General features: G+C 39.8%; 1 protein-coding gene across 1 annotated transcript; it reads right to left on the bottom strand.

Annotated features, from left to right (window-relative positions):
* Positions 1 to 113: 113 nt before the first annotated feature.
* LOC108879821 (lysine-specific demethylase 2B) lies at positions 114 to 22,613 on the bottom strand. The gene is made up of 21 exons (XM_018671219.2): positions 22,142 to 22,613; positions 21,410 to 21,554; positions 21,157 to 21,235; positions 20,975 to 21,021; positions 19,653 to 19,831; positions 19,407 to 19,513; positions 17,713 to 17,806; positions 17,413 to 17,566; positions 17,115 to 17,230; positions 16,087 to 16,213; positions 15,108 to 15,514; positions 14,934 to 15,020; positions 9,202 to 9,432; positions 7,479 to 7,622; positions 7,292 to 7,378; positions 6,832 to 7,158; positions 5,418 to 6,496; positions 5,161 to 5,324; positions 3,967 to 4,128; positions 3,261 to 3,479; positions 114 to 2,372 (listed from the first exon to the last, which is right to left on the bottom strand). Exons 1-21 carry the CDS (start codon positions 22,184 to 22,186, stop codon positions 2,191 to 2,193), a joined length of 4,182 nt encoding a protein of 1,393 aa, XP_018526735.1. The 5' UTR covers positions 22,187 to 22,613; the 3' UTR covers positions 114 to 2,190.
* Positions 22,614 to 22,622: the final 9 nt, after the last annotated feature.

The raw sequence follows: 22,622 nt of genomic DNA on the forward strand, positions 1-22,622 counted from the left end.
TAGTATTAAATTGCACTTGCTGTTACCATAGTAACCACAGGTGTCAGCAAATCTAACTAGACTTGAAATATTAAGGATTTGTTAAAAGCCAAAGGACCAAAAAGCACACACAGTTCAGTATTTAAAATGAATTTAATATCTCAAAGGTTGACTTAACTTTTCCTAGAGGCTTTACATATACATTATGTACATACAACATTTACAGTAATGTACTAAAATATTTCATGGAGACATGGTCGTCTAATAAAAACAAACAAACAAATACAATTTAAATGTAAACCCATCCACTGAATTGTATCAACTGCTATCCAAAAGGTACACAAAAACTTTTCTTTATTTTAAAAAAGTTTAGTTTTGAGATCAAGAAAAATGCAAACCCATCGAATCATTACACTGTAGAGGCTGAAATTTAGTAGACAAAGTTCCAATAGCAAAATGTTTTACTTCTGTATCACTTGAAATATTATGATGACAAATAAAGGTGCACAGTAAAAATAATACTTCCGAAAATGCTAACTGAAAGATTAAAATAGGCTGCAACGTTCTTTAACACAAAAGTCATAAAAAGTGAAACTTAAGGAACAGTTTTAAAGAAAACAACCAGGGTTCATAAATGTCTGTTTCAGTGGGATCTGTGAATAATGAATAAACAAAATCCAAGATTTTCACTTTTACATTTTCACAAGTCCGTTAGGAGAGATGTTTTTTGCAGGCTCTTCACATATAATACAGGGTGAATGGACATGCAGGGCCAATGAACCTCTCATCTCAGTCTATATTTATTACATTTGGAACTGAAACAGAATTTCTCAACCTTGTGGTCAGGACCTCATGTCTGGAGATTTACATGGATGTGCTTGACTGATACTAACATTGGTCTGATGTGTTTAAATAAAAAAAGGTCATGCCTTCCCTTTAGAAAAATACATCATTATTCTGTATTCATATTTCTGGGGTCACGAGAATTTTGGGATATGCACAATAAACCGGGTCATAGTTGAGAAAAAAGTTGAGTCATTTTTCATTTACTATTTGACCTCCAGTCTGTTTGACTGGGATACATTGTCTCATCTAAAAGATCTGTGTAAATGTAATATCCTAATCCTGGGTTTTATTGATTCTCTATTCCTTGCACGATTCAGCACTAAGTCTCTTTTTTCAATCACATGGAGTTCAGCTAGGGACAGGAGTAAACAGATGGTTATAATATTTAACAGTTACTAGATCTACTGACTGTGTTGTAAACAGATTTCTTTACTGCATGCAGCGCTAAAACGCTTCCTCTCACAAAGCACCAACAATTCTAAAGAGTGATGACTGACTGACAGACACCTTTGTATGCAGGTATGTCTTAATATAACCCAGTAACTAGAAGCTGTTAGTAGAATTAGCAGGACATTTTAGTGTTGAAAAAATATGCTTTATACACTGTACACTGTATAGTGTATGTGTGAATACATTCATGTATTCATATTTACTGTATCAGTGCAAATAAACTTTTTAAACTTTTCTTCTACATTTTTCATCCACAAGGACATAGCAACACCATATGTAGTGTTATGAAAAACAAAATGTACAGTACCTTTGTCCGATCAGAAACAGGGCACATACAATAAGATACAAAAACACCCACACAAACACAAGCTACCATCCTACAGTTTAGCAACAAATCCTTTGACTTTTGCCTCTTAACAATAAAGAGCTTAACAATAATGCCGACTGATTATCGATTTCAATGGTATGACACTGTGCACTGGTGCATTCAATACTGCACATAAATGTATGAAACACTTTCTGATACAAAAATATTACTCTATAATGCAATAAACTTTGCATTGGAACAAAAAATAGTCTATGAACACCAAAAGATAATCATAATACAATACATAAAACAACCAATACAAAGAAATAAATAACTTAGAAAACAGGTGCAAACAACAACAAAAACATTTTTGCAATATTGCCTTTGCTGGACAAGATCCACCATTTTTACATTCTGGCTTAGCAGCACAGCTTCCCTTTACATCAGGTTTTACAGAAACAGACACAGTCCTCGCGTCTGTTTAGTAGTCTGCAGATGTTTATGAAACACGGGTGCCGTTCTCCACGAGCACACAGTCATCTGCTGCCTCCATGTGGACAGTAGTTTCACCGCTTGTAAATGTCAAACTGTCTCCCTCGTTCGTCTGTCTAGCTGATCTTTTGCAGCAGTTTCTCCTCTATCAGTTCAAACTGCACGCTGACTGACATTTCTGCGATGAACTGGTCGCATCCCTCCTTGGTCACCTGTTTGCAGTATCGCAGGTCGATGTGACATATGCTGCCACAGCGCTTGAAATAGGTCAGCGACTGGTCTGTGACCCTGTTACAGACTGCACGAGGAGAAATTGGGTTAGAAGAAAAAGAACAAATGATGTGTAACGGGTCACCTGTACTGACAAAAGCTATGAGACACACGGATTAATCAACCCTTTAGGATATTCTAGGACATGAAATCCAAGGGCCTCATTATGGGGAGCAGTGTTTGGGAATAAATGTGGAGACTGATGTTCCCAACAGAAAGCAAGAATGCATTTGCCTATCAGCTGCTTCCATTACGGTCTTTTGATTCACTGCTTTCAACATTTAATGTTGTTTATTTTTAACGTTTTGTGCACTTTCCAATAAATGGTAAAATCCATTTTTATGGAATTTAATACCGCTGACAGAACAGCAAGAAGCAACACCACAAACTATGAAGTCGAATCACACCTCTCTAAAACAGTTCCAACAAAAACTGAACATTAAAATCTTCACAAAGATAGCATTTATTGTATTAGTTTTACTAAGTTGTACTCAAACTGGTGTACATCGCAGTATAAAAATGTAGGTGGTTTATTCTGTACCGTACCAGCTGGAAAATCTGTGGTGTCAGGTTTCAAATCATTCCCTGCTGGCAACTGCTTAACCATTTTACCAAAAGTGACAATGTTCATGTGCTACAGTGAGAATCTGTCACAGGTTTGGGTCTCTCCAGGCTAATTTGTGACCTGTGCTTACACTGTCTGGCAGGTGGGACAGCATGTACTTTGGTGGATGTTCTGCAGTAGTGTGAAGTATATGTTACTTGTGTTTAGTGAGGTAAAATGTGCAAAAACACCAGTTTGGTCCTTCAGATAAAGAGATGATACTTCAATACATCTAATAAATTCAAACTTCAGCCACAGCAGGGAGCAAGTCAAATGCAGGCAGGTCTACAGCCAACATAGACAGGCTCGTACCTGACAGGTTGATGTCAGTGAGCGAGTCTCTGGTGGTCGTCCCTGCAGCAGTCAGGATGTTGACAGACTGGTCAGTCACGTGGTTGCAGTAGCTGAGATCCAGCTTGGATAACAAGGGCATGTAACGGATGATGAGGCGCAGGGACGTGTCCGTGATGTCCAACCCTGCCAGACGCAGGTCCTCCACGTTACGCAGCTTACTTCTGTTGTCTAACTGACCTACAAGGTTTTGTTTAAAAAAAGAAGGAAGATATTTATTATATAGATATTTTTTATGGTGAACAAATTCCATGAAAAGACCAAAACCACTGATACTCACTAGAGCACCAAACATGTATTAATCCGCAGCTGAAAGTAGTCCCTAATAGTTACACTACTTACTCCTGTTTGAGTAACTGCACTACAGTGCAGTTCTTTAAAAAATGAAACAAGGTATTTGTGACCTGTTCTTAAATACTTATGTCATCCACAGGAACCATTGGTACAAACAGGCTTTGACAACAACAAATAGAAAAACTCTATAAACTCACTTTATAGATGTTTAGATTTGGCAACAAATCAGGTGAAGAACTGCCATGCATTGAAAGTAACTCACACAGTTTCCACTTTTCTCATTAATTTTCTATTACTCCATGGTCATGTTCACTCACTAAACCACTAATTTCTCAGACTGTTTAGTCAGAGCATGTGAATAGCAGGTTGGTACCTGGCCTGTTATCTGTGGGAGGCGACAGCAAGTCCCTCATCTGGGCATCTTTCAGTCCCTCAACCCACTGAACATCCAGAGTTCGCAGGAGAGGACAGCTGGAGGTGCAAAGAGCAGAAACAGCCACCCAGGAGCATCCCGACAGAAGAAGCACCCGCAGACCTGCAGACACAGCAAGGACACACAAAACGTTATGTCAAATCAAGCTACATTTTTCTGTGTTCTTCAAGCACGAGCATAGTACTGTAAGCTAAATATACTGAAGATTTATCTCATGTTCAGCCTGGTTAAAAAACGTGCCCTATTTTTCAGGATTTCTGTCTCCAGAGTTTGAGTTAATCTGAGGTCACAAAATAAACCAACGCAGATGCAGTGAGTATTCTCATCTAATTAACTAAATGATCCAGAGAAGAGATGTATAAGTAACAAAGAAAGTCATTGAAAGTAAACCATCTAAATTCAGGAGCCTCTGGGGATACAATTATCCATACGGAGGAGCCATATGGGAGCATGTTACTAGCACACGCTTGGCTCATATTCAAGAAATTTCACAAAGACAAAAGTTAAACTAACTTCTTAAAAACTGCACATGCGACATGACCATATCTGTTGTCAACACCAGAACGATACAGATACGTAATTTCCCCGTGGGAGTCATCCCAAAGGGATCAATAAAGTCTGTAGTCCTAAGTCTAAGAAAAACAGTAATGTTCCTGGCCCGTAGTGCATTCTGTTTTTCAGTTTTCACCAATCAAATATGTTGAAAAATCTGCAAAAAGACATTTAATCAAAGGTTAGGTAACTTTAATGTTTCCCCTTATTTTGCATATTATGGTTAAATACATGGTTGAACTGGTTAAATTACTGCATGTGCTAATGGATACAATTGTAAGGTTATATCACAGTGAGTCACAGTCTCCCCATATCTCTATAATTAACCTGTCAAGAATTTTTTTTCATAACCACTAAGAATCTACTGGGTAGCAAACTGGAATTTTCCTTTAATAAAACCCTCAGTTAATTCAGTTCATCCTCTGAGCCAATCTTTAGAAAATTATGAAGTGAGATAAATTGAATTTTGAAATGATCTCTCTGATCCTGTGAAATCTAACAAATACACAACATTGTCAGCTATATCTGTCACTTCATAAAACGCAAATACAAAGCAGTGTTTTTTTGGTTGAATGTGTGTACCTGGGAGTCTGTTGATGAGCCAGCTGAGTTGTTTCTTGGAGATGTTGGTCCAGCTGAGGTCCAGAGCCACCGGCTGTCTCCGGATGATGCCGCTCAGCATGAGAGGTGTGATGGACTTACAGCGGTTCAGATTGATGTGCTTCCAAAGCCTCTTGTCACAGCACCTGGTGAGACATACAGCAGATACTTTCATTGGAAAGCTGTGTGATGAAGTGTGGAGGACATGTTTTCAACTCCACAGTACATCGTGTACTCACCATCTGTTCCAGGTTCTGCAGACACGCATACAAACGCAAAGATCTCTGTGAGTCAGGTGACTGAACACCGTCATCCACATCTCTCGTCGCATCACGTGAGCCTCGCCATCGTTCAGCGGCAGTCTGTCAGGCGGAGGGCTGATGGGAGGGGGCCGGATCACGTGCCGCTCCATTTGGATGCATTTCGGCGGCGACCGGCAGGGGAGCGGCCGGGGGCATATGGGTGTGATCGGTGTGCTTCTGTTCCAACCGAGGGGCGAGTAACCGCGTGGCATCCCATTCACCTCTCGCCCCCGATGTCGCAGCCAGTCGCCCAGGTCACTGCTGCCGTTATTGAGAGGCCATCTAGGCTTCTGGTCATCTACTTCGTTCTCAGGCTCAGGTTTTATTGGCCTGTGGTTTTGATTGGCCAGGCAGTCGTCCGTTTTTAGTGGTCGTCTGTTTTGATTGGCCACACCTTCCTCCATTTTAAGGGCCCTGCGGCTCTGATTAGTGGTTGAGTCCTCTGTTTTTAGTGGCTTACGGTTCTGATTGGTCACAGAATCCTCATTCTTCAGTGGTCGCCGATTGTGATTGGCTGGACTGTCCTCCATCTTCACTGAACTGTGGTTCTGGCTGCTCAAACAGTCTTCTGTCTTGGGAATCTCCTGGTTGTACTCTTTGCTCAGCTCCTTGTTGGGGAGGCGTCGGCGCTGATGGCGAGCCTTCAGCTGAGCAGAGCTCCTCTCCTGAGCATCTCCTGATTCGCTGCTTGGTCCAGCTCTGGGAGAGTTGGAGGAGGACTGGTCACTTTCTCTGGCCGCAGATGTTCTCAGCAGTGGATTTAACATGACCTTGGCTTTGTCCTCTGCGCTACTGTCTCTCTCTTTCACCAGCATCTCCTCTTCCTCTTCCTCCACATCTTCCTCTTGGTCCTCGTCATCATACTCATTTTTCTCCTTTAAATGCATCCTGTCTAAAGAGAACCCATCGTCTTCATGATCCTCCTGGTCGTCGTCTTCATCACCGTGATCATTCTCTGTTTTGATTTGACGCAGCAGCTTTGGAGTCATTGGATCATCTGGTTTTGAAAGCTTCTTCTAAGAAAGAATAGAGGAACTTTTTAAGAAGTCAGAAATCTCACTTTATCAGTGTGAATTTGAAGATACTCTAATTAAAGTTTTTCATATTAAATTTTTACTATATATTCTATTTTAACGAAGGCAGCCCCAAATGGATTTAGGAAATTCTGACATATTTCAATTTCATTTTTAATTAAAAAGAAGGACAGAGTCTGCATATCAAGTAAATGCACACAGCATCTTGACCAAAAACTTGCGAAACTCTACAGGGCTAGGAGCCAATTAATGCGTTTTGTGACTCCACTTTGTCCAGCATGATTACAAACAAGATTACAAACAGATGAGGGTCTTACCTTCTTTTTCACGACAACAGGTTCATCATTGGTGTCAAAAAGTTTCCTCTTTTTCCGTAGTGGGTTGTCTTCAAGCCTTGGTCGTGGCATACCATCCAGTGAAAGCAAGGGGGGACGTTTTTTCAGAGGCTCTTCGTCTTTCCTCTTGGGGATTTCTTCCCGCTCTGCCTTTCTCTTCACAGCAGATGTGGTAGTCAAAGCAGTAACCGTTGCTGTAGCCACCATGGGAGGGTCAGGCTCCTCTTTTAAATCCCGGTTTAACCGCGGCTCTTTCAGCAGCGAGCCAGGAAGGTTTGATGCATACTTAAACCCTGGCCCCCTTTTTTGCTTTGAGGCCAAAAGGTTAGAAAAAAGAGAGCACAACTTTATTTCACTGGTTCTAAGATCCTGAGATACAGTCAACTGTGTAATCATTTCATGATTCAGACACATAGAGAACAAAGTCCATACAGATGCTTACTTTCCCTGTTTTCCCAGCATGGTTGCACTTTGGGCACTCCCAGCAGTTTGGCAGCTCATCATTGACTACTCCATTTGAATCTTTTACCTGAACAAAGGGAGCACATAGAGACTATTAAACAGTGAAAGGAAACAAACAGTATCTCAATCATTCTAAGAACGTGCTTCATAGATATTGAGTAATTTACCTTAAGACAGTTAGGATGAACAATCTCATTGCAGATGGAGCACTCCATTAGCATGAGATTAAATTTTTCTTCCTCATCCTCCACAGTGTCTTCCTTCCCTGCCTCTCCACAGACAAGACACACTGCTGTGTGGGGCAGGACGGGCTGGAGGAAAAACACATGGCAGACAATATCAAAAACTATCCTCTTTTTGAACAATTCCTATTGGCCAAAATTGTGACTAATAAACTAGTTAGCCCCCACTTTCTCCCTATTCTGTCACCTACACAATATCCAGTTGTTTAAGGTTCTATTACAGTGCTTCACTAGCTATTCACAATGTTTTGTGTATGCTACATGTGGACTTAACAGTATAATAAACACTATGATTTTTGAGATGTTAAGCAAAAACGTGATTTCAGAACATTTCACTGCAATGGCTCGTAATCGCCTATTCACATTACTTTACTAAGAAGCCAGAAAATTAAAAATCCAATGTGACTGATGTAATTCTGATGCGATGTGGAGCCTAAGAATCTGTGGATTCACTTAACACTGTTCCCATAATTAACATCAAGATAATGGGCAGTTTATACAGTGGAAAACTACTGTACTTCTGTTACTTTAATTGCTTTAATCACTGATGCTCTGAAAGTCTTGTTCATAGTCTGTCACCATAATTTATACTGAACATTTATTAGATTTTTATCTGATTACATTCACTCTGAATCCAGTATGTCATGAACTTAACAACTTCCAACTTGTTTGTTGATTACTGCAAATTAGCAAGCAAGTGAAATGCATTACCACCAACAAATGGGCTCATGTGGCACAGCAGGCGATGATGAACTGTGGTACATACTTAGCTCTTGAGTACTTCTCTGAAGCAGTATCAGAGTAAGTGAACATCAAGTGCGGGTTAAGCATATTGGCATATCTTTTAAGTGGGACACAGTTGCTAAAGAGCTTAGGACCGCAAGTGTGTGATTCTGGGGCAGATGCCAAATCTTGCTCACTTTGTAGAGGTCAATCATTCAAACTGAACCTATCTCATTGTCTATATTATGCTGTATGTTACAGAAACAATCAAACCCAGTCCTCTCTACACGTCTCTGTCCATGGTGCTGAAACATTCAAATACCCTCCCCAAGACCCTGTGCGAGTCCTGCTAACACTTCTGCTGCTGCTACTGCTACTTGCTTTATTATTATTACTTGTGTCACTACTAAAAACAAATACACAAAAGGACAGCAACCAGTCAGAGTTACCATAACAACCATTTGGAACACCCTACCAGTCACCTCGTACTGCCCCTAGCAACCATATTGAACACCATAGCAACTACCTTGCAACCTCACGGACACACATTTCTTTAAGCCCTACAAAAAAACAAAATGTAGACATGACAAGGGTTTTGGTTCTTTATGGTTTGTATGTATAGTTACAACCAAAACATATGGTATATACAAACAAGATATAACGTGAATTTGTGAGCTTTAGTGGTTTGCCTTCAGACATACCCAACATAGCTGTTTCCTACCATTTCCAGTCTTTATGCCTAGCTAACTGACTAGCTGCAGATCCACATTAAGCATGAATGCACAAAAAGGTTTCAATCTTCTCATTTAACTCTCAGCAAAAACGCATGTAAACGTATTTCCCAAAATGTCACACTATTCCTTTAAAATCATATACATATCAAAAATGAAAAAATCACAGGGAGCAAAATGAACCAGGAACTTACTGCGATGCACTGCCTCATGATGCAGGACTGTTTCATGCGACCCGGCCCGCCGAACTTCTTCATGTCTTTACAAAAGTGGCACTCTCCACACTCGGTCCGCAGGCATGCCTCGCATTTTCGACAGCGTGTCCTTCTCCTCCTGGCACCAGATGTTCCCCGACTAGCTGACAGCTTGACTGCTGATGCAGGAGAAGCTGCCATCTTAGGTTTCGGCCGATTGGGAGGCCGGGGCTAAAAGGATGAAGAGGATACTGTGTCAAATATCTAAGACCAGAAGCCAACAAAAAATACAAAATAAGCATGTAAAGGTCTGATGAATTACTTTGATGATGAAGTGTAAATTTATTTTTTTCAAATATATCATGTATGCAACTAGAAATGTGTGTAAACAAATACAGGTATAATAACTGCATTAATATAAGTGCATTCATACATATAGTCATAAGGTGAAGCAATATTTTGGAGCATGTAGGGTGTCAAAGGCAAAGAAAAAGACTTTTAGGTTTAGGATCCTTATCTCACCAGGCAATGAATGGTTAGTGAACCATATATTATCATATTAACATTTTTGTTTTTACATATTTACTAAGATTTATAAGTAAAAGGAGAGAATGAAGTTCTAAAGAGCATGTCAATCTAATGTTCTCTTACACTGCATTATATTAAAATAATGGTGCTATGGCCCAATAATGAGCACTTGTAATCATGTTATGTAATAAGAGAAAAACCAAAACATTATATTAAATTCAGCTGCGGTCAGTGGTGGGTGTAGGTGGTACTGCCTGATCCTTTTTATGCTCTCGCTGATTCTGGGTCAACAGTTCCAAACTCAGACACAAAAACAAAGAAAAAAGAAAGAAACAGCACCTGCATCCATATGTGCATGCACATATTACTGATATCCTCAAACACAAACCTGATCAAAACAGATCCTATCATATATATATAAACACATTATTCATGGCAGTTAAAGCACAAGAACCAGGAGAAAACAAACACATCAAGGATGTCCCCAGAGGCATCTTCCAGATTTAGCACTTCACTTGCTTGCATGTTTCTACTTCAAAGAGAAGCTGCACTTATGGCTACATTTCACACATGGATCACTAAGACCCATTATTCTGAGTTAGGGGGCGTGCAGACTGATTTATAACAGTACACATTAAATGTGCTCTATTTAATAGAAGTGGGTAATGGAGATGCGATGCCTTTGATCTGCATCATTATTGTTCTTGTGTTATATATTTTGCTCTTTTCAAAGCTAAGAACCCAACCACAACAACGTATTTTTAACATGAAAACCATATGTCAAAAATACTGGCAACCATGCCACGTGAGAAAATATGTGGCAGTGTGTGAGATGAAATAAATAAGAACAAGGAATGAAAAACACTGCAGCTCTTGGAAATGAAGATCAGATTTCTTTAGTTACATCGGCAGTGCAGATTTTCCTAGCGTCAGCATAGCAACAGCCACGTCCCGTTCCCTAACAGAACAGTCTATGACACACAGACTTGTAACCAATAAGAACTGTAATGAGACTCTCTAACAGAAAAAGAAAGCAGGCTCAATCTTAGGCACATTACAATAATTTATTCTAACAACAGCCATGAAAAGGACTGACATAGGCAGTCAGATATGTGGTTACCAGACAGGATTAGAGTGAAATATATTGGGGAGGGGGGTGTAGGGTGGGCGGTGGGGGGGTGCAGCCTGTACTGGACTGCTCTGGGGGTATTCAAGGGGATTACAGACAGGAGAAACACTGAAATGAGACCAGATATACATGCAAAACAAACCAAGCGCTGTGGCTAAAACCACCAAAATTTCCAAACCCTACTTTTGCCAAGTGGCAGAGAACAGGCTGAAGTTATGATCAATCTGCTAATGTTAGACCACAATAAATACCAGGTAGCAAGACACTGTGGTGGTCTTTATTATCACTATCTGTTCAATTACACCTTGTAATTTGAACTACAGGGGAGAGGGTTAAATCAAAACTGATAGAAAAAGATTTCAGATAGCTGTCCATACTGTCCCCTAAGTCCCCTCTAAACCCCCCTCTGTCTGCTAAGTGGGTGATCACTAAAGCAGATATCCCTCTGACAGAATTAAATGACAGAGGAGGTTGACAACAACACCACCGAAGAAATTAGGTAACCATCCTCTGTCTCAGGTAGTAGGTGCTTTTTTGCAACAACATCTAAGATATCTTGACCAGAAAATACATTACTGGTAGTCATTAGGTTAGCCATCAGTAATTGCTGTATACACACCCCTTTACAGCTCCTAGTGTATACATTTGCACAGTAATAAGGACAGTACAAGTGACCAACTGGTAATTTCTTGGCTCATCAAACCTCATTCAGCTGGGAATGATTATGAGGAGCAGACTCAGACTTATGTTCAGTGACACAGCCTCAGAAGCTCTTGAGCTAATGTGGAGACAGTGGAAATCAATTACTGCTTCACATCACCTTAAACACACACAGAAGACAGCGCACACTGAGCACAGATTGCTGAAACCACAGGACAAACTGTTTTATCAAAGCGCAAATAATTTAAAATCAGATAGTTGGTGGCCACATAAATACACCTAAAGTCTGCACTGACATGAACAGATTGCTGCCACATTTTTATGACGTTTCTCAAAAACTACTGAGACCCAAAGTTCATTATTTCTCTTTAGCTCGTTTAGGAATATGCCTGGAAACAACTGAAAAAAAAGGACGGATTACTTTCCTGTTAAGCTTTAGAGGTGGCATATGTTGTGAGGCTGTTGCTGCATTTGAAAAACCCCAAAAACATGTGATTGCACTAGTACACATTATGTAGTATTTAGTCCAGATTCTACTTGTGAGACAAAGCGTTATACAGCAACTCTAATAAAACCTCTGGCATGTATGTGTCAGAAGCAGTGAGGACTTGTATCAATCAGTTAAAAAAAGATGATAGTTGAAAATATAGTGTACAAGCAGGTGTTCTGGCACTTAAATGAATTTCAAAGTTATTCAGATTGGTGCTGGATGCTCAACTTTTGGCATTTCTGACTTTTGGGATACACTTCCTAAAATCCTAACAGTTACTCAGGCCGCTGTGGATGTCTGTAACTGATGTTCAAATAGCTGAACTGTGACACCAAGAACAGGTGCACTCACATGTCTGGAACAAACAGAACTGAGAATGTCTTCTGATATTTGTCAAAAGGGAAAGAGGAAAAACAGACTCAGTCATCTGCAGTCAATGTTTTTCAAATCAAAATGTGTCCACAGGATTAATGTAAAGGGGTGTGGTTCAGAGTTAAGTAGGAGAAATATTTAAATTAACGAGCACATTTCTTGCTGTGTAAGCAAGTCTCCTCTTAGATCAGCCTGAGCAATATCATAAAGTCTTTTCCTAATGACTTCTCTCTCATTAACACATAATGGCACGTTAACATGTATTTTTATTTTGCTGTCACACATATTCTAACATGCACATCTGCTCCTTTTACAATCAAACCATGAAATATTTATCCTCTGCACCTACGTGAATTCCCATTCCTCTGCTTCTCTCCTTTGAAACAACCAATAGCAGCCCGGAGGCTCTGAGCTATATAAACACAGCCTTCCGCTATTGCTGAATTTACCTGACAAAAACACACACAAGTATGCACACACACGCACACAAACAAACAAACAGAAAACCTATCAAAAAAATAAATAAAGGAAAAAAACACAAAGGGCAAAAATCAAAGACCATGCTCAGGAGAAAGACTGAATCAATGCATTTCTCTCCAGGTAGCTCCATTTCCTCGCTGCCCTGTGATGCTGCACACTGCTCTGTCTGGCACAAGCATTCCTCTGGTGGCCTCACTATGCCTGCCTGCACGGGTTTGATGTGCTAACCTGCTCAGAGTCTGAGTCGTAGTCCTCATCATCAGCGCTCAGCGACATGGCCATGGCTGGTTTTCACACACCGTCCAGCTCACAGCAAACTGACATGGCTGCAGTCTCCTCCTCCTTCTACTCCTGCTACTGCTGTCTGGCCTACAGCCCTCCCTCCTGCTCCAAAGCTCCACAATACCACAAGCAGATGTAGGAAACACAGACAAGCCTGCCTCATTAATATGGATTGACTCCCTGTGAAAGAGGAGGGGTGCTGCGAGGCATGGGGGCCAATAGGAGGCTGCTGTGGATCAGAATATGTACGGGGGGTGTCTGCCTCTATCCAATGAGAGGAGAAAATGCAGAGATGGTTTGTCATATTCATGATGAGTGTCACGGGGGGAGGAGAGCAGGCTCCACGCAGCCAATAGAGCCAGATGGCATCTCATTACAAAAGGCAAACACAAAGAGGCCCCACGACCAGCAGCTGGCCTTTGGAGGGACGGGTGGGGGTGATCCAGAGGGTCCGTGAGACCAATAGGAATCACCTCCATACATTCATTTACAACACATCCCATCCTCCCTCCTGGTGAGGCTTCTCTGCCTGTTACACAGCTTGTGCATTGTTGGGACAATCAATTATTCACAGAAAATTAAACCATGTACACAAATACAGAACATAAAATAGAGTCATAATGTGGCACATGCAAACACACTTTGCTAATTAAACTTGACATTTTACCTCATTTTGCCCTCTGTCTGAGCACATACTGTATTTTCCACCATTCTTATATTAACTTATGCAAATTTTGACAAATGGTGTTTTTTATATTATAATACTCTGCACCTAAGAGAACAGTGAAAATGAACTCCACATCTGTGCATCATTTCAGTTATTAGCATATTTATTTATTTATTATTTGACTCTAACCGGGGCATTGAACCAAATGGTATGCAAAGACTGCAAAAACCTTGATTTTGAATCTTTTAGCCTCCTACTCAGCTCAACACTTGATAAAATCAAAGGAGCAATGACACAGACATCAAGACACTAAAAGCACTTCAAGCCTGCAAGTGTTTACAGCTATTTAACATTCTTACAATATCACAATTTCACATGGACTTTGGAGGTGTTTTGTATACGAAACTGATGCCCAAAAGGCACATGCATAAATGGCATTTCCGTAATGAGTAGCTACATAAACTAAAAACTATGACTGAAAATGTCCTTTTTACTTGCATATTATAACTATTTCTGTTCAGGCCTGAGCTCAAAGTGATCTTGAAATGTGACAACAAACACATAAGCCATGAAAAAGTGAGGTGTGCATCTGCAGTGGGTCTGAAAAAAGTGCCATATGGTTGCGGTTCATTGTAAACAGGGTTTTATGTAGTTCACAGTTCACTTAAACGCTTATTTTGTGATCCAGAGCACAAATAAAGTGTCTTAATGATAACAAAATACAATATGTAGAAGAATATGTATGGGGGCGAGCAAAAAATAAATAATAAAAAAAACTCATTATTTACTTCGTTAGGCAATACTGCAGCCTGTTAAGTCAAAATTATGCAAATAAGTACATCTACTGCTCTAGGGAAGGAGTGCAATGACTGTCAAAACAAGAGAGGGAGGAGAGAATAAGAGGAACTAAAATTAATGAGACAACAAGAGGAGACTGAGGAAAAAGGTAAGAAAAGTAAGAGCAGGAAATGCTCCTAACTTCAGAGGGTACACAAAGATGACGATCAAGCCCAAATCAACTGTGTATAAAATGTTCATCAGCTTTATCTGACAGCCACAAAATAAATATAAGGCACTGTTAGGTGCAAAAGTAATCAGAGTGTGTGCACCTGAAATATTCTTACCTTTATATTTTTCTTAGGCCAGGACACCACAGGAACTCCAGTTATCGCTAATTTGGGGTCATCATCTGCATGTTCTTTTAAGAGAACCTAGATAGCCACAAAGGGGATGTCTATCAAATCATATCTATTATGTAAATGATTGTGTGTGTGCATTTTGTTTTTTGTTTTTTTTACCTTCATGTCCTCCAGCAGAGCTTGTGGGTTCTCTATTGCCTCTGGGACGCATTTCTTATTTTCAGGGAGTGACTCCAGCTTCTCAACCAGCGTCCTCAGTCCGTTCAGTTCAAACTCTGTCAAATGAGCCCATTTGTTCTGAGACTCTGAGGCTGGAGAGTCTGAGGGGGTTTTGGGGAAATCTAGAGCAGTGGAGCACGGATTACAGCTATCCTCAGAGTCCACAGATAAAATGGCTTTGAGGTGTTGGCCCCTCCCATTGTCTGGAGAGCAGGGACCATCCTGAGCAACTCTCTCTAGCTTTTCACCCTGGTCCTCCCTCACTTGAGTCTCACACGAGTCCTCGTTCATGTCCTGGCTCCTCGAGTCAGAGGAGGGGCTCTCTGTGTTTGCCTTTGTCTCATAGTCTGAAGGGACAAAATAACAGAGAAATGGAGTTATTGAGTGCCATCAGGTGCAGAAATAATATACTAAACGAGATCAAGCAAGGCATCTTGTTTATGTCCAACAGTAATGACATTAGAAAAAAGACATTAGATGAGAAGCAGCAGGGGGGATATGCCTACATTTGTAGTTATGCTCATAGCCTAACACGTGTTAGCTGGACTTTAAAACAGGCTTCATCTTGTACCCTCCAGGAGACATAACATCAAAGATCAGTCTGCCTGCAAACCTAATGACTTCACAGACTTCATGGGTTTTTATTCAAAGGTCTGAAGCAGTGAAATAAAGCTAATGTTCACAAATGGAATGAAAACTTTCCTGGACTTCGAAATAAGGGAGTGTTGAAACCGTTGCTGCAGAGCCCGTTAGAATGCAGCAGGACAGATGGAGATCAGAAATATCATTCATTATTAACATCTAATAAGAGATTTAGTAACTTGAGAGAGCTAATTACAACTGCAGTGCAAGATTTTAACAGAATCTGAGGGCACACGAGAGATATCACAAAATGGTTTTATTATTTAATTTCACTGACCCATTAGTGCAGGCTCTTTACGGATCTCCTGAGACAGGTAGGAGCGTTTGGTTAGGCAGTGCAGGTATCTCTCCAGGACATACCAGCACATCTCATAGTAGAATGGGAAACGAAACTTGGAGTGAACCTGAAAACAGGGACAAAAAATCGTGTTTACATGCACTCATGTAATCCAGTTATTCATGGCTTTTTGTAGTAACTAATTCCTTAAATGCCGTGTAATTCAAGACTCTAGTTTTCTTAATCAGTGTTGTTAGATTTCTGCAGGCAAAACCTGACTTCTTGTCGATGTACACATTTACTCAGATTTCTGTCTGCATGTGTATGACAGAGACCTCAGATAAGAACTGTACTGCTGACAGCAGTGCAAAAGGATAAATAGGCTGAGAGATTTTAACTCATAGCAATATGTCTTGCTCTGTCACAACAGAGGTTGTCCTCTCATGCATACAATCAAACTAAATGTGATTATTGTTACTTTTAAATAATATAGTTTAAAAACAGAATTGAAGAAGCCAATGAGCTTCACAAATAAAACAGCAGAGAGGAAATTACATTTCCCAAAAAATGGCTACACTGATATTAAAAAATATATGAATTCATCTTTGGCTATTTTTCAAGAAAACTAATAAAATTCTGATTCTATGCATATTTTTTCTGCATCAATATTAAGGTGGCAATAAAGTGTTTGGGTTTCCATTTCAAAAATATCTTTACAATACATACATCACATTGAAAAATGTACTTTTCTTTGATTGTTAGTCACTAGCATGGCCAGTGCTCCTTTCACAGGCTACCAAAATCATACAACACACAAATAAGCTTTTAACCATCTTTATGTCATTCCCAAATAATTTGCCCGTTGACTCTTTTCAAACTTCACTACACTAATTCCTCCTCCATCACATCTCTAATTCTTCACACACAAACACTTCACCTTCCCTGGTTCTCAGAGAGATTTATTTATCCCTGTTTACTGTGCTGCAATGCGGGTCAGCGCTCAGCAACATGTCAATGCAGACTCCCACCTTAGTCCTATTCTCTATCTCATGGATGGTAAGCTGCATAGGAATGTTAAAGCTGTGCAGAATGTTGCCTCCAAACACCAGCGTGTCCTCAGGAGTGTAGACAGCATGAATCCACCCTTAATTACAAAAAGCAAGAGTAAAATACATATATAAAGCTATGAGGATCATAGAGGATTCATGCAAACTCACATAGCTGAATATATGGTATGATGGTCAGATAAAGATTAGTATCTCTGTTCATTCAAGTGGCAGCTAATCTATTCCTGCTGGCTACTTTAAAACAACCATGCCAACACACCAGATGGGATGAAGAAGGTGTATCCTTGCTTAAGCTCCACTCTCTGGCATCCATCAGCTCGATCTCCCAGGAAGATATCACTCTGCTTTCCTGACAGGACCCAGTCCTCATACAGGGCAAGGTTATGAGTGGTGGGAGGCACCAGCCAGAACACCTGAGGAGAAGCAGAGATTCTTATTTAGAGGTTATACTGTGGTCATGGCCAACTGAAGTGGAATATCAACTCTAAAACTGTCAGCAGCAACACTCAAATGAATACTAATAAGTGAAGGTTTATGGCACAAAAAATCTTGAGCTTACTTTCTGTCCCTTGAATACATGATACCAAACTGAAGTTCCCCCAAAATCAATGTGGAAATCTGTGTAGCAGCCCTTCACGCTCATCAAACAATACCTATAAGACACAATTAAACAACAAAATAATTTACAAGACACACTGTATTAAATAGGTAGTGAAGATCTACATGTTTTATAGACTGACATTAATAAAAAGATCTAAAAAGGAAAAACACAGCTCAACCAATTAGAACGCAGCTGTAATCTCAGTTGTATTTTACAAAACATTTGCTACCAATATAAAACACCACTAGAAACCACTCACAAGAGCACTGCAGCACAGAAAATTGCTCACAACAGGACATCCACCCTCTGGAAATTAATTGAGGGATGAATGATTAGCTCTCTGAGACATAAATGATTCACTAATTCTGTTAGATGGAAGTAGCTCTGCAAAAATCCACACTGAGGTGCAAACAGAAATTTTTAAAAAGCTAATCTTTATATTGTATCATGTTATGCATCCCACTGAGAGATGATTCAGCTGTTTCTGGAAACTAATGGAGAGGTGGTTAGCAAATCAGCCATGGTAATCTGAGCAGTTACTGAATTTACCAGCAAACGTCAAGATTGGTCAGTTAATGACGTGTTAGCATTATGCCAGAATATTTGTCTCTGTCTATGGCAACAAATTACTTTTTGCAAAATGTATATGATTTGTGTATATAAAAAAGGTAAATAAGTAAATAAGCGTACTATAAAATTAAATGCAGCCGTAAAACATCAGAATAATATATCATCATATAATTATAATTATATGCTTTAAAACAGCATGGATTTTTTTCAGGCAACACTGTGGCAGGTGACAATTCACAGAGAAGCCTTCAAACATGAGCCTGCTTATGTAAAAATTGCAAGAGTAAAGATGTTTGAAAATGTTAAAACAAAATACATGTTCCTACAGTTAAAATGGCTTGTGGAAATGACTCCTTTGGTGAATACAGACACTTGGAAACATTGTTATTTTTAATAGAGCACTGGTTTCAGCATCATGTCCAACACCTTTAATAGTAAAATAACTAATACAGTCCACTGGTGGGAACGAACCACTGGTGATAATGAAATGAAAACTGCTGACATCTGTATTGGCTGAAATGAACCAATCCTTAGTTATTCCATCCTGTACAGCCAAGTAGCTACCACAAGCACACACCTGAATGAAAAATATTCAGTAAAAATAATTAGGATGATTAAATGTAACTCAGGAGAGGGGCAGAGAGGAGGAGAGTGGGATTAGTGGTGTCTCTGTGTGGTGGGAGGAAATACAAGCAATTGAGGTTAACAGGAATGGCAGAAATGGTTTTGATTCTTGGGTACAGTGCGTTCTAATGCTGACAGCTGATTGGCCGAGAGGTGTCCATGCAGTCAGACCACAGCTGTTATAAACCATCCTCCACCGTGGAATTCTCTGCTGCCTAGCAACAATCAAGAGCGCTTACAGGAGGTGGATAACTCCAACAGTATGCAGCGCTCCAACCGTAATGGAGAGATAGATGAAACATTCAGATGGGAGGGGAATTTGTATTTACTGCCAAGGAAGCAGGAATTTACTCCAAGTATTTTCTTTATCTTGCTCTACACGTCATTTTTAACTCAATAACATCAAGCTCCAAAGAGGATTTTTGACAAAACATAAACACAATTCAGTTGATTCATACCTTTGCACCTTAGGGTACTTCATCTCAGAGATTACATTGGTGGCTTCTGTTTGGCTTTGTTTCAGATCAAGAGGCCACATGTTGTCCACCCAGTCGACTTGATCCACCTGTGAGAGCGACAGAAACTGCACTTTTAGCCATTAATCAGTGTTGTTAGTCAAATTCTCTTTGATTATGGCGCCAGATCTGTCACCTTCATAAAACCTTTCCCAACATCACAGAGAGTGTCATGTTATGTTATGTTACCACTGTAGGTCGCTTGATGAGGTTCTCCAGCTTAGTGTGACTGAACTCTAAGCTGATGACGTTGAAGAGTTTGTCCCGCTCTTCCTCTGGTGTCTCGTAATATCGGACAAACTGAGCCATGCTCATTTCAGAGCCTTTCTGAGTGCTCACATCCATAACATCCACAGACCGACGGCTGCCTGCAAGAAACAACCAGTACTCAAGGTGAAATTAACCAATGCTTCCACTGTCATTAACATGTTATACAATCTGTATGTAAGATACAGAGAATAACATGAATACTTGTATTGTTCACATTTGACAGACTCCATTATAAACAACTGCAGCAGCTCATTACATATACATATAATTCACAATCTTGTCCACTAGATGGCACAACTACACCCTAATTATGCTTTGGCTTTATTATATTTCTTTCAGACTTTTAACATTTGTAAAATAACTGTAGTTGGAAAATTGTCTCATACAATTTTCTAATATATTAATAACAGATAAAAATTGCAAGATACTCCATGGAAACATACATAGTTTTTAAAGGACTACACAGAATGCCCAACAGTACCATAAAGTGGATATGGACATGCACGTCTACCTCACCCATCACACGTACATTGTAAAAATATCAGATAAATAGAGAGAGACAGACACGTGTGTGTGTGTGTGTGTGTTCACTAATTGAATAACAACATAAAACAGTATTACCAGTATGATAAGACATCATTTATGTGATTTAAACATACTCTGACTACAGCTTTTAACTACTTTGTGAATTATGTCTATCTGCCTGATTACTTTCAGCAATACATTACAGTTTTGGGGCTTGCTTTTCATTTGCTGGGTGCAATATATTACAAAAAAGCAGCTTTCTTTGGTTGAAACACTTTCTGGATTTATGCAAAAGGGTGGTACTTTGTGATTTCTCACAAACAAGTTTTATAGCTCACTGTCCTACTGTAAGGGCAGTTTGGGCATTTTTCTTATTAAATATTTTCCTTTTACAAACTGTGTTGTGATAGTAGATATGAACACGGATGAGACAATGTGACACTTTCTGAACGATTCAGATCATTTTACTCTAGTCTCTCACAACTTTTTTATTGCAGAGATTTGTTATCTGGCATGACCATGATTTAGAATTTTTATGAATCATTACTTTGAACAGCTCTCTCACTCACTAACCCACACCAGCTCTTATTCTCTGGATGGGCAGCTAGGATACTTCACCCCCCTTTTAGATGCATTCAAGTATAATTGTTACAGTAGTAAACACTTATACATTAGCTTTAGTGGGTGTGTGTTGTTGTTTGTGGCATTCAACTTACCAACTAAACCTTTAATTTCACTAACTGTAAATTCTGGATCAGGCATTCTATGTGAATCAAAGAGAGGGATAGATGACATTCAGTTAACCTGCTACATATTTTGCCAAATGGTTTAAAACATCGTCAAAGATTATTCTTGACAACTATCTGTAAACTGTGAATTCACAGGAATGGCTTCTCACCTTATCCCTAGTCCGTCTTTCTCTTTAAAAATGAGTGGGATCCTGAGAGCTTCCCTTTGCACATATTCATAAGTGAAGTCTGCAAGACAATAAGTGTGTGTTTTCAGTCCACAGCATTTGTACAATATTGTAGAAAAAGCATGCATATTGCCAACCAAAGGGACGTATGTCTTCTTTTATTGCAAAATATATAACAGCAAACAGAGGTAATAGCCAGTAAAAAGGAAATATGAGGTTATTTATGTTACATTACCTTTACCCTCCATCAAGTGGACGAAGTTTGCGCTGTAACTGTCACTGACAAGCTTTTCCTCCACACTGAAACCTCTGATGTTTGCAATTTCCTCAACATCAGACAAATCCTCGTTTTCGTCGTACATCCTCCGGCAGATGGAGCGCTGCCATAGAAAACGACATGATTTACATGACAAAACTCAAGGCACGCGTGGAAAGCGAGCTCGCACTGTCACAAAGGCCCCTCTCTGTACACAAACAGACCGTACGACTGATGTAAAATCACTCAACAATCATTTTACTCCAAACTTTAAAACTGGATCAAGGGGTCATATGCAAGGTTTTTTATTTATTTATTTTTTGATAGTACGTTACGTTACTATAGCAGCATCATTTTTCCTAAAATGTGACGTCAAGTACAATAACCATTAAACGACACTTGTCTTGGGAAAAGGCAGCTGTTTAGCTGGTATGTTATACCCATAACGACAAATATGGACTGTTTGCAGGATTTCACTGATTTATCTGGTTTTAACTACCGTACGCTCTCTGAACTATTACAAATATAAAGGAAGTTATAAAATGTAAAACGCTAGGTCTGTCGTTTTCGTCGTGGGCTCTGACTTGAGCAGCTTTAGTGACTTGACAAATATCCCAACGTTTATAGTTGCAAACGTTAGCTTGGCTAACTAATTAGCTCGCTGCCAGTCTCGCCTCATAAGCTAACGTTAACACGGCAGATGGTACACACCAGCCTGCGTCCAGAGTCAGCACACGTTTCCGCGGGCTGAGCCATCGTCCCTTGTGAATGTTTTCCAGTCACTCAGTTTCGGGAAAGCATCTCCGTGCGTAGTGAAGTTAAAGAAGCACTTAGCACGCTTTTCAGGTTCAAAACAAGGGAACCATGTTTTGTGTATTACGTCACCGCCAGGAACCAAAACATTGTTGGACAACGTCACGGCATGTCAGTCCGCCGCTTTTCATCTGATTCTACAAACCGAGAAATATCTAAATACACCGGGCAGAACACCGTTTATTTGTGCCCGGTCAAACCACATTACGTTTAAGTAACTATTTGCGGATGGCTCATTGTGAGGGGAAAAAAGAGATAACCGCCTGTCCATTTAAAAAAAAAAAGAAAGAAAGAAAAATAAACGCAGTTCTTAATTCACTTTCATTCATTTTAATAGCAGTAATACTTTCTGTGCGCTGGACGTGGCGCATATGACGTG

This window comes from Lates calcarifer, linkage group LG9 (assembly GCF_001640805.2).
Source record: "Lates calcarifer isolate ASB-BC8 linkage group LG9, TLL_Latcal_v3, whole genome shotgun sequence".
NCBI lineage: Eukaryota > Metazoa > Chordata > Actinopteri > Centropomidae > Lates > Lates calcarifer.

What these genes read in the sequence shown, in the direction of transcription:
- LOC108879821 (XM_018671219.2), bottom strand. Translation starts at nt 22,186, where the DNA reads ATGGCTCAGCCCGCGGAAACGTGTGCTGACTCTGGACGCAGGCTG. An exon ending in ATGTATTCAAGGGACAGAAA is followed by an intron (nt 17,567 to 17,712) that starts GTAAGCTCAAGA and finishes GCTTCTCCTCAG; the next exon opens with GTGTTCTGGCTGGTGCCTCC. An exon ending in GGCCTAAGAAAAATATAAAG is followed by an intron (nt 9,433 to 14,933) that starts GTAAGAATATTT and finishes TCATCCTTTTAG; the next exon opens with CCCCGGCCTCCCAATCGGCC.